Genomic DNA, 13237 nt, shown 5'->3' on the forward strand with positions numbered 1-13237 from the left:
TTTTTTTTTTTTTTTTAATTTTATTTTATTTATATTGTTTTTTAAAGGGGATTTTTCAAGGTTCACAAGCTTTTATCTCAATCTGATTTCCCAGTGGGCAATCAAGTGCTGGACTTTAAAGGTTGGTTTGGTTAGCATGAAGTAGCAAGAAAGGGAAAAAATTAAATTTGTTAGGAGTTTGGTTAGTGCGAAAAGAAATTTTTTTAGGAGAGTAGGATTTTTGCAACTACTTTCCCCCAAAACGTTTTCTGCACAAAAACAATTTTTGCGGGAAAGGAGTGGCTATTTTTCTAGGTTCCTATATTACCCAACAACTTCATTCTTTTGTTTTTTTATTGGGTTTGAAAGAATTTCACACCAACAAGGACTTCCTTTTTCCTATGGATTATTGTTTTCCATTAGATATGGAAATCAAATAAATATTAACTTTGTGGGTCTGTATTAACTTAAAAAGTCTATCTTATATATATATTACTAATTAATTTTTAGTTTATTGATAGCATTATACTCAAATTCATTTATTTACAAAATTATTGAAGAATAAAATTTCTCAACTTTTATACATTGTTATTCATGGACCTTGTTACATGTCAATTAGACATTAAAAATAAGGAATAAATAATTAGCTAAACAATGTGGTATAGGACTAGTGAAAGACAAATTAATCTTATTCTTATGCTATTTTATATAATAAGGGTAGTTTAGGTAAGTACAATGTTTTCTACTAAGTTTCTTTTTATCCAAACTATAAAATGATATTTTCCTCCAACTTTTTTAGAAAAAATTTCTCGTAACCAAATGCATCCTAGAAAATCATTTTTCTTTTCATTTCCCATTTCATTTCTTTTCTTGCTATTTTTATCAATCCAAACAGAACCTAATGGTAACATTAATTACATTTCAATTACCAACCGCATTAATTAATTTCTTGTTTTCTTGTCAGAAAATAGAACATCCTCTAAGGATATCGAATGAAGTTGATGTCACGTGGTAGAACCCACGCCTCTACTCACATAATTCTTATTCGGCACTCTCCAAATTAGATGAATATATATCATTGCTCTTTCTTGAAAAATGGTACATCCCCTGAATTAAAAAAATAACTAATGATGGTGTCCCCACTTACATAATTTTCTTTTGAAATCCTCCGAACTTGGAGGATGAATCATTGCTCTCTATCGTCGAAAATGGTACCTCCTCTAAATTAAAAGGATGCCGAATGAGGGTAATTTGAGTGGGGGCGTGAGCCCCATGATGTCGTGTGGTATGACTCACACCCTACTCACATATTTTTCATTTGTCATCCTCTGAATTTAGAGGATGTATCATTGCTCTTTTTTGTCAGAAAATGGTACATCCTTTAAATTCTGAGAATGCCGAATGAGGGTAATATAAGTGTCAAAAGCGGAGCCAATGTAGGCCTAAGGGTGTCACATGCTTGATGTGTAGAAATGTTTTACTCTTTTTTAATAATAAAACCACTCGTAATATCACGAGTCCTTGCAGGATAAGACTATGTAAAGGGTGTCGAACCACGAAGACTGTGAAGTTTATAGCCGTTAAATTCTTGAGATTACTTCCGGTTTAATCTAAAAATGGAGGATTGTTTGTTTGTTTCTCAACTTAAAGAAAACGGCATTAACTACTTAAAGCAAGAATTAAATAAAAATGATGAAGATAATGAGAGAAAAACGGCTATGGAATTGACTTCACCACACCCTCGTAACTATGGTCAAATGTGTTTTAACATGGGGAAATTCACATAATGTATAGCCATGATTCATGTGGCGTTAAGCTAACAACAAAATCGTCATTAAGATGAATGCACATACAAACTAAGGATAGCCCATCTTCGGTTGACATGAATCGTCTACCTAACTACATTATACTAAGGTGTAGGACGACTCGTCTTCCCTAAGTATGACCTATCAAAGTTCTTGCATTGTATACCATGAAAACCATTGCATAACCACCATCATTTTTGTCACTAGAAGGATGATTTTGGTTTCAATCAAGACAAAGAAGCTTTCTAAGACCCAAAAAAAAGAAAAAAAAAGAAAAAAAAGAAAAAAAAAAGGGTTTCATCAAGAATGATTATAAGCATTAAAAATCAATTAAAAGAGTATGGCAAATGTAATATCAAAGTTAAGCAACTTGTTATATGCATACGTATATTTCCCCAAATTCAAACACAAATTATACCATGGTTACTTGGAAAAGGCTACATCAACTCCCTAGTGAGGAAGTTTGTTGCTCATGGACAACGTAGAGGCCTCAATGGTTGAAGGGAACACCATCTCCAAGCTAGCGACGACCGGCCGTCTAGTGCCGAGGCCTGTGCCAAGGTCTGTGCTGCGCGCGTGCCGTTGTTGCTTTTGCTGCAATAGGCGACGACCAGTCATGATCAAAACTTTATGTCTTGTTCTCAGGATCTGGGACTCATGAGGTGGCCCAATTTGGTCTTGGGCTTGAATTGTGATTCGGCCCAATATTTCCATCATAATTTAAGTCCAGAAATTACCATGATCATGGTCCAAGAAGCTTGCCACTTTGGTTGCAAATTAGCCCGATTAAGATCTCCATTTGGAAGCCCGAAATTGTCGGTTATAATTGATTTTGAGGATAAAAGCCTGAAAGTAGCAAAGACACAAAAACAACCTGAGCATCTCCAACCGTTGTGTATATTTTTTTGTATAAATATGATGTGTCATGATGAATTTACACAAAAATGTTAGATTATTTAATTTTATATCCAATGGTTGTTTTATAACTTTTGTGTAAAAATATATTTCCCAATAACAACAAACAACGTGTCTTGCCAGGATTCATAAAACTTTTACAAACTTACTAAATATATGTTGATTCTTTACTAGAATGAGAAAGAGGGATGAGAAAGGAAATATGTGGATCTGGCAGTGTAAAATGATTGTGTAAAATACACAATCCTTTTACACATTATTGATGTGGCAATGTATCTTAACAGACTGTTGGAGATGGAAAATTTTTTTACTTCATAGGTGACAGTGTATATTTTACACAAAAGAATATTTTAATTGGAGATGCTCAACATAGGCAAATAAAAGGGCTTAATGTGCAACATTCTGCTGCCCCGCCCCTAAATGTATACGGTTATTTTTTTCAATTGTTTACACATATATAATATATAAAACTTTTAATTTCTAAAATCATCTCTTTAACTTTTTCTTTCTTTGCTATTTTATTCTTCAAATTCCTTTAATTTCCTTTCTCAATCAAACTCTATTTTTTTTTTTCCTTTCTGAGTTCCCTCTCTTTTTCTCTTTTTTTTTTTCATTTCCTTTTTCTACTTTTTTGTACTTAAATTTATTCTGTTCACACTTATTTATGGTGTAAGTATGCAATTTTCTTTTAGCTTCTTGTTCTTTCTATTTCTCTTCTTCTTATTTAAATTTTATTAGTAAAAATTCATGAGCCCAATTGGTATAAATCCATGCATGGCTTTCTAAATATAAAGACCTACAACTGTATTCAAAAGATTTATTCCTAATCAATATTTTTGTTCTTACATTTGTCAATATTTATCTTTCATATGTGATTAGCATATTATTTTGTAATGATTTATTTATTTATTTTTATTTTTATTTTACCTTTAGATTTGAACAATATTTATCTTCATATATGATTAACATATTATTTTGTAATGATTTTTTATTTATCTATTATTTTACCTTTAGATTTGAACAATTTATATTAGTTGATTATTATTTATTTATTTATTATTTTTTACATTGTGCCCATAATTGAAACTCTGGCTCTGCGCCTTTGGTGAGTGGGGGCATGAGCCCTTCCACATAATGTCATATGGTGGTACCAACGCCTTCACTCACATAATTCCTTTTCGACATTCTTCGAATTTGAAAGGTATCATTGATCCTTTTTATATTTGGCAAAATAGAAAGTATTAGTGTTTATTGTCGAGCAAGTCGTTTCTTACATGAACAGTCAAACAATTTAAGTTCTGTGGATTGCATCAAAGAAGGAACTATTTCTATAGAAAATTGAAACACTTGGAAGACTCCAACATCAAAAACTAAAACCTAACATAAACTCTCATTTTTTTACTAGAGTGTCTTGTTCATTCTAAGTCTCTCATTTCTCCACCAACGATTATAGACTAGTAGTACTTCTTCATTTTCTAAACAAAGAATAAGTATTCGTAGAGGCAAAATGAGTGTGTTAGTTTCTTACAAATTAAAATAAAAAATAAAAAACTCTCATCTCTCCCAATTTTCTCGCACAAATTTGGAGTCCTAACCTTCCTAACCATATCACCTTTGTGTGGCGTTTCTCTCTTTTGCCCTTTTCTGCTCGCACAATCTCTCTCTATTTTATTTATTTATTATATTTATTTATTATTTATTTTTCATTATTTCATTTGATACACACTCATAGAGGCCCTGTCGGTAATCTATCTACACCATACTTCTTTTTTTTTTTTTTCAATTTTATTGTATAACTTTTGCCTTCTTGATTATAAATTATTCCAATTTTTGGTTTTATATTATGGTACGTGTCAACTATAAAGAGGCTGGAAAAAGAGAGAAGAAAAGTGGGATCTGTCCTACTTGAAAGCATTAAGGTAACATCAACCGAGTTGTTAGGACAAGAATATTTCATGTTCCTCTCCTCTTCAAATGTGTCTTTTTAGGCTACATGGAATGGAATAGAGTGAGAACGGAACGGAACGAGAGAATGTTGCAAGAATGGAATGGTCATCTCATTCACTTACCTTCCTCATCTGCATTGTTTTCCATCAACCTTAAAACATTTACAGTGACAATAAAATACAACATAATACATAGTCATATTATTTACAGTTATCAACAGCAGAGATTTTATTTACAGCAGTAACAACATAATACATAGTCATATTATTTACAGTCAATTTTTTTCTTTTTTCTTTTTCGATGTTCAGAATATTTACAGTGACAATAAAATACAGCATCAACCTACTTTTTATATACACAACCAACCATATTTACATCAAAGAATATGCAATCAACCACGCATAAACACAAGCCTACTTTTCTTTTTCCTTTTTTTTCCTTTTTGCTTGGCAGTTCATATCACACGGTATTCACACCTTACATCAATCTGGAGATAACCAGGGGTCATTACTTTGCAGTTAACTCTGGATGCAAATGATTTTCAGGCACCATGATTCCGCAATCTTCTGCTCATTCTTCTCCAGAAAATATTAGCTGGAACACCAACATAAGCCAATCCTCTTCTACTAGTAATCTTACAATAAACCAGTCTTTTTTTTTTTTTTTTTTTTTCCCTCCTCTTTTTTTTTTTTTTTTTTATTTAATTTTTATTATTATAGATTTCTCCTTCTTCTCTTTCAATTGCAGTGACAAAGATAATGGAATAAGTTCGTCTCAAAGATAACCAAGGAGAACAGACGGTGTAACAAAGATCTGATATTTAGACCAAGAGCACTCTTGATGTCAGCTATTCTGGAGAGAAGAGAGCCACTGTTCCATATACTTCTTGCCCTCTACACAATAAAGCAAATGCAAATAAAAACTCAACCTAAATTATAAATCTTAGGACAATAGGAAATCGGAATTCATATTTCCTTTTAGATAAATGCATATGCCCACAAATCAATAAGAAGATTGGTTTGGAAAAATAACAATAACAAAACATTCAATAGTGAGATACAGCACTAGGAACCGGAAATCTAACAAGGCAACCTCATTTCAAATATTTTACTAACATTAACTAAGATGGTCAAACAGATAAGAAAAATAGGAAATGGGAAAAAATGTTGGAATGACTTAACAAACGGATGGCTTAGGAAATTCCTAAATTCTTAAGAAACCAAATGATTGCCTTTTTATTTGTTATTTTAATATGGTGGCTTTAAAATACCCCATTATTAATTGGCATTTGACAAGGCGTTCCCCATAATTTCATTCCATACATGACCTAGTTGCCTCTCACCTATCAGAACCAAAAAAAGCCTTGCACAACATTCTCTTGTAGATACCTTTGCATAACATAAAAAATACATCACATCTACCCACCGTGAATTAAAAGAATTTACACTGCACAACATTTTTTTTTTCCCGAAGATTTATGGTGCACAACTTACTAAAACCAATACCATTGAGAGAACGAAGATGGAATAACCCAAAAGACATATAATAGAAACATACCGGATACTACTATGCAAGGTCTCCGCCATAACCCAACTCTATATAAAATACACTTTTGAAGGACTTTTACTACAGTGGAATTGCATTTTATAAAGCATACTGCTTAGTTTAGTTACTACTATATCATAGTCATGTTAACTTTGGCTACTCAGTTTATCTATCTCAGATTATACAGAAACTTGAAAAAATGTTGGCACTTCTTTCATCAAATTTTGTTTTTTACTGTTTTTGCAATATACTGAGAACAGAATTGTATACGTGTCTTAATCATTTAAATATAATACAATTAAGAGAGAAATGCCTTAAGGAAGATGAAATCGGGAAGGGCTTTGGGACCCAGTGGCGTTCCTAATGAAGGTTAGGAAGTGACTAGGAGAAGCTGGTTTGTCTTGGTTAACAAAATTGTTTAATATGATAATAACAACTACGAGGATGCTTGATGAGTGGCACAAAAGTATTCTAATGTTGATACATAAAAACAAAGGAGACGCATAAAGTTGTAATAATTATCGTGGCATTAAATTAATGAGACAAACTATGAAACTTTAGGAGGAAGTGATTAAACAACGCCTAAGACGAGATTGAATTGTCGGAATCATTTTTCATTCAGTAGAGGCTATTTACTTATTGAGGAGACTAATGGAAAATATAAAGAGAAGAAGAGAGGTCTCCATATGGTTTTTTATCGATCTGGAGAAAGCTTATGATAGAGTACCTAAAGATCTAATAAGCTGGTTTTAGAAAAGAAAGGAGTTACAAAGGGATGACATAATAAAAGACATCTATGATGGTTGTGTGACTATAGTTAGAACGCATGTAGCGGAAACTTGTGAATTTTCAAAACTGTACGCTTACATCAAGCGTCAGCATTAAGCCCATACCTTTTTGCCTTGGTTTTGGATGAGCTGACAAGACACATCCAAGATGATATTCCAAGGTGTATGTTACTTGTCGATGATATTGTTTTAGCTGATGAAACTAGAGGAGTTAATGCCAAATTGGAGGTTTGGAGAGAAGCTTTGTAATTAAAATGGTTTAGGAAGAGTAGAAATAAAACTGAATACATGTAGAGTAACTTTAGTAGATCTAGAAATACAAATGAGGATGTAGTGAGGATTGAGAATAAAAAAAGTGAACATTTTCGTTATTTAAGCTCAATTATTCATATAGAAGGAGAAATTAGAGATAATGTTAGTCATAGAATCAAAGTGGGATGGGTTAAATGGATGACTGATCTAGTATACTGTGAGATAGGCGTAGTCCCTTACAATTAAAAGAGAGTTTTATTGAACAACTATTAGACCAGCCATACTTTATGGCACATAATGTTAGGCAGTTAGGAAACAACATATGAATTAAAGTGAATGTGGCGGAAATGTGAATGTTGAGATGGATGTGCGGCAAGACTAGAAAGGATAGAATTAAAAATGATTACATTCGAGAGAAGCTTGGACTAGCACAAATTGGGAGATGAAATGAGAGAAGATCGGTTAAGATGGTTTGGTCATGCGCAAAGAAGACCTTTAAGTGCATCAATTAGGAAGAGCGATATAGTCCACATTGAGGATAATAATAGGGTAAAAGGAAGACCAAAGTTAATGTGAGTAGAGTTAGTAAGAAAGGATATGATAGCATGTGATGTGACCAAGGAGCAGAATGGAAACATAGGATGCATGTAGTTGGGGAAAAGGCTTGCCATTGTTGTTGATAATTAAGAGAGAAATCATATATGTACTTCTAAGCCTATTTGTGAGAATAGGAGGATGCATCAACTAAAGAAGACCTCAATGTATATTTGGAATTGCCATATTTTCTTCTTAGTTCTTACTTCAGTCTCTTGAGTTTGCACTTCAGAAAAGATATGAAATTCCACTAGAATAAAATGCCATAACCACATTCAATTTCATCTCTTTTAGAAGTTTAATGTGCTTTGCAGGAAAATATTTTGAAAACTAAAATGAACACAAATTCCAAGGTTACAATCCAAAATGGCTATGGCTGACCCCATTCATATGGGATTAAGGCAAGGAGAATGATGACGGCAATCCCAAATGGAGAGTAGTCAGGCCTTGATTTTCAGGAACAACTTGAGCATTCTGTGAGCTCGTTTGAAAATTCAAACTGCTCCAAAGTCCATTACATAACTAGAAAAACGTAACTTTTCTTGCATATGTTTTTTTGGTTTGACAGAAATTCAGTGATGACTTAAAACTAGTAAATGGCCAAAACAGTCAAGTCCTGCAGTTCAGGTTTTTAATACCGGTTTGAGCAAAAAAAATACCAAAATGAAGCTTTGAGGATTTTATAAGTTGAGAATGCAGCATACAAAAACTTCCCTCATCTTCTATCTGTCAGCTAACATGGATAGAATGAAATGAAACAAAAAGAAAAAAAATCAAAGCTTAGTCGAACAGAGTTGCCGATCGTCAGGAAGGTTATAGAATTCCTCGAGGAAATATATTTTCTACTTAACTAGAATGTTACCATTCAAGCCTGAAGTAAAAATTCGCTTTTTATGTAGTAAGACTATAGATTGTACTAGCTGCTTTCAATTAACTACAGACTGATTTTGTAGCTGTGATTTTACCCATCCTAATAAAGAGTCTGGCTGCAAAAAGATCACCAACAACCTCAACGAGGACAAAAGGCTAAGATTTGAATTCAAATATTCCGTTTAACCATATAAACTCAAAGTTGACAAAAGGCTAAGATTTGATCCTAATATTCCGCTTAACAATATAGCGATCAAAAAGAAAAAAAAATCAAAGCTTAGTCGAACAGAGTTGCCGATCGTCAGGAAGGTTATAGAATTCCTCGAGGAAATATATTTTCTACTTAACTAGAATGTTACCATTCAAGCCTGAAGTAAAAATTCGCTTTTTATGTAGTAAGACTATAGATTGTACTAGCTGCTTTCAATTAACTACAGACTGATTTTGTAGCTGTGATTTTACCCATCCTAATAAAGAGTCTGGCTGCAAAAAGATCACCAACAACCTCAACGAGGACAAAAGGCTAAGATTTGAATTCAAATATTCCGTTTAACCATATAAACTCAAAGTTGACAAAAGGCTAAGATTTGATCCTAATATTCCGCTTAACAATATAGCGACCAACTCAACTATTATGAGAAATGACTCCAGAGTTTGCCATCTGAAATTGATACGATTGTGATACTAATAAGTATGCAGCGGAAGTTGCTTGTATGCAGTATCTAAAAGACAATTTATCGACCAATTTCATTGAAGACATGTATCACAACATCACAGTCAAGCAAGCAATAAAGTTTCACCAGCAAAGAAACGAAAAGAAGGAAATAATTCAAATGAAGATTGTACAACAAATGCAAACAAGACGGAAAAAAATTGCAGAAAGTGACCCTTACCATTATCATAAATATCAGGGATGTTCCCTATGCCAATGGTATCCCAAAATCTGGCCTTTGAATTCTCCTCCATATCCTCGTGACCACGTCCATAGCAAGGAACCAGCACAGCATAACTATCCTCTGAATCATCATCGCTCTGGAAACCAGGGCCGTGAGGCTCCAACCATCCTATGGACCAATCCGAGTCATCGGACTCGGACCCAGACACACATCCTCCATCTGATGGCACCAGAACAACATCATATTCCCTGTCAATTTTTCGTTCTTCCCGACTATGCCATCTTCGCTTAACCCTTCTAGATGGGGGAGCCATATTTCCCCTACTAACCAAAGGGAATTTAACCGTATCCAGTTCCAACATGCCCGAATCGGGTGAAGAATTCAAAGAAGACCCATTGGATATTTTAGGCTCTTGATGCTTTCCACTCCACAACCACCAAGACAAATGTGTAAATGTGACAGCCATAAATACACCCAAAAACCGTTGCACCCGCAACAGAATTGGAAAAGAAAATGCAGGCAGATTCAATGAAGGATGAGACAGAAGATTGATCCACAATTAATCCTGTTGTAGGAAAACTAAAATAAGTATTGACCAATTAAACAGAGATATATACAAAAAACAAAGCACATAAGTACAAACTCTTTTTGCAGGGTAAACACTAGTAACGATTCTTTCTCCTCAATTTTCTTAGCAACCAAACCAATTGCATACTCCTAAACATTATTTTGAACAGAAATGACTTGAAATCCAAAGACCCAAATTTAACCTAATAAAATCAGCTTGTTTTAACTATATGTTCCCGAAGAGGACAACTCCTTTTCTACCATAAAGAGATCAAGATTTCAAATACAATTAGCTTTAAAATATTCATTAAAACTGTTACAACAAACACCATGAACTAATAACACAACCAAGAATCACGTTAGAAAAGTAAACACGCCAAAGATTTACGTGGTTCGGCATAAGCCTATGTCGACGGTGAAGATCCGGCGTAAGATTTCACTATGCAAAGATCAGGAAATTACAAGTTTCAGCCCCAAACCCTAGCTCTCTCACTCTCTTTCCTAAGATTTTCAGTGTTCTCTCGTGACACACCCCAAACCCTAAACGCCCCTGTACAATGGGGTACAAGAGAATTCTAGAACCGAGTCCTCGACCAGCTAGAGAAATATGGGTCAAAAATGTAACGACATTAAAACAGGACAAAATAAATAATCATGCAATCCACCTAAAAATCTATGATTCCACCGATTCACCGAGCGAAACCTAGAAACTAAAAAGATTGACTCTTTCTATCTTTAATTTACCCAACATTGAAGTGTAAACAAATTGTTCAAAGCTCAAATTTCATCTAAAAAGCTATAATTCCACCGATTCACCTTCACCGAGTGAAAGATAGAAACTAAAAAGATCGAATCTTCCGAAACTATTAACTTCAATCTTTGATTGATCCAACATTGATGCGTAAAGAAATTGTTCAAAGCTCAAGTTTTTTAAAACGCATATAAAATCAAATGATTTTCCAAAGACCCACCTTCAACTGTTCCAATTCAGTTTTCCAAAGCAACCCTAATATCAAACAAAGATTCAAAGCAAAAAAAACTATAGATACACATAAATATATATATACACACACAAACACACACACACACACACACACATACATAGATAAATGAATAGATACCTCCGAAGCAAAAACTCAGATAATCAGAGCCTTCACAGCTTAGACAAAACCAAATTGGCCATCCAATTCGAAGCCCAGTTTGTCCTCAACCAGACGAGGTCAGTTTAGAGAGAGAAAGTTAGAGAGAGAGAGAGGCAGTTTCTTGTACGTTGGAAGCCGTGTGATTGTTCTATGCTCTCTCATCAATAATGTAACAGCAAGAAATTACTTAAAACAAATTATGTTTTGGAGGAGAGAATGAGCTGTTATCCTCTGTGCTCGAATCCAGGATATTCAGAGGAATTTTTGTGCTTCTACTGTTGTACATGATTGGGCGGTCTACTTTGTCACATTTGACTATAAGGACTTTTTTTGTCAAGAATGTACAAGCTCGTGGATTTATGTGGTTTTTGACTGCAAATGAAGGGGACTAGTCCAAAAGTGCGTGCCACGTCAGACTGTGGTGGCTGGGATTGTGGGGCCCAGTTGTAGTGTTGACGTGGATATTCATACGACCAGCTGTTTACGTGTGTGTGTGGTGGAAGTAACTTACACCACTTGTCAGGAAATTCCAATCCAGGAACAATTGGATAAAATGTCCAATTTACCCCTATAACCTGCTCGATCAAGAGTATTGTTGACACAAACTTTCTATTTTATTGACAGGTAAGAAGGGAATTTCATCCATTGAATTATGCTATCCACAGTTGGGATTGTAGTCGCATGTTAATCATTCAATACAAAAAAATTCCTTGGCAAGAACACATGTTAATCATTCAATAAAAAAAATTCCCTTAGCCAGAACACATGTTAATCATTACAGTTGTTCCGTATTGAAATGAGTTTGTTTCGACAATCTTTATTTGTTAATCATCTGTCTGTTCATTATGATTTCATCTTAAATTCATTTCTTTAAGATGAAATTCTTAATTTAAGTGTTAAAATATTTTTTTATCTTGGTTTAAAAAAGATTTATAATAATTTTATTTATGTCAAACAATGAATAGATTTGTGCTCACGAAAAGTACCATAATGACCTAATCTATGGTTAGTTGTATTTGATTAAGATGAAGTGATAAGGTACAAAATACTTTCAGCATAAATATTTTGTGTAAGTTGTACTCAAAATTAGATTTGTATTTAGTTCACTTCCTCTCAAACAACATCAATGAAACTAACATATTGATTTCGAGGTTGATATCACGTATGCATATACATACATGATCTACTCTCTTTATGTCTTCATTAAGTGTATTTTGATTAATCTTGAAATGGTTAGTCAGGCAGAGAATGAAACTAACATATTTTGATTTCAGACTTGATTATTACTATGCAAATACATGATCTGTCTTCATTAAGTGTGTCCGGAATCAAATAGACACTAGTCCAGTTAACACAAATTTTCTCTTTTCAAAGAAAAGGGCAGGAATTCGAATCTAAATTGATCTTGAAAATAGTAATCGGATGTAAGGAATCTCACAAATGACGAATTGTATGTGTGAGAGAGAGAGAGAGAGAGAAACAACCCACCCATGGTGACATTGAGATGGAACTCGGAAATGGCTTAAAATTGGCTTTGCTTGAGTTCAACAAAAGTCCAATTTGATTGAATACTAACAACCAAAACTCTCCTCTCTCTCCTCAATTCATTGCTGGTAATGTGGTCTAGCTCCATTATATATCATACAATTTGGATGAGAAGGAACCTATGATAAGAACGAATCCATGTTTTGCTGATGGTTTCGTCTTCTTCCACCCAAAAGGGTGGGACCCACAAAATCTCATAAATTTGAGCAGTTTCTTCATTTTGTTCAATCACTCGAGAGAGAGTGATTAGATAATTACAAAAACGACCAACAGTGCACATGGCAGGTTATGATTCGATAGTGACAATCCAATCAATCATGATATAAATAGTATAAAATGAACCCCCGTTACATACGTGGCAATGTTCTCTTTATCACTTGTGCATGTAATAC

At 33.9% G+C, this 13237-nt stretch overlaps 1 protein-coding gene across 1 annotated transcript; it reads right to left on the reverse strand.

The window, feature by feature from the left end:
• Positions 1 to 4846: 4846 nt before the first annotated feature.
• Positions 4847 to 11473, reverse strand: LOC132278561 (uncharacterized). Its single transcript, XM_059780374.1, has 3 exons — positions 11280 to 11473; positions 9589 to 10156; positions 4847 to 5539 (listed from the first exon to the last, which is right to left on the reverse strand). Exons 2-3 carry the CDS (start codon positions 10055 to 10057, stop codon positions 5490 to 5492), a joined length of 519 nt encoding a protein of 172 aa, XP_059636357.1. The 5' UTR covers positions 10058 to 10156; positions 11280 to 11473; the 3' UTR covers positions 4847 to 5489.
• Positions 11474 to 13237: the final 1764 nt, after the last annotated feature.

Source organism: Cornus florida, unplaced genomic scaffold (genome assembly GCF_030987335.1).
Source record: "Cornus florida cultivar Cherokee Brave unplaced genomic scaffold, ASM3098733v1 CherokeeBrave_3.0.0_Hap2_Chr10, whole genome shotgun sequence".
NCBI lineage: Eukaryota > Viridiplantae > Streptophyta > Magnoliopsida > Cornales > Cornaceae > Cornus > Cornus florida.

Bases quoted from the DNA above. Each gene is read 5' to 3' on its own strand.
- LOC132278561 (XM_059780374.1), bottom strand. From the start codon at position 10,057: ATGGCTGTCACATTTACACATTTGTCTTGGTGGTTGTGGAGTGGAAAG. The intron at 5,540-9,588 runs GTAAGGGTCACT...TTTATTGTGTAG, and splicing joins CCCTGATATTTATGATAATG to AGGGCAAGAAGTATATGGAA.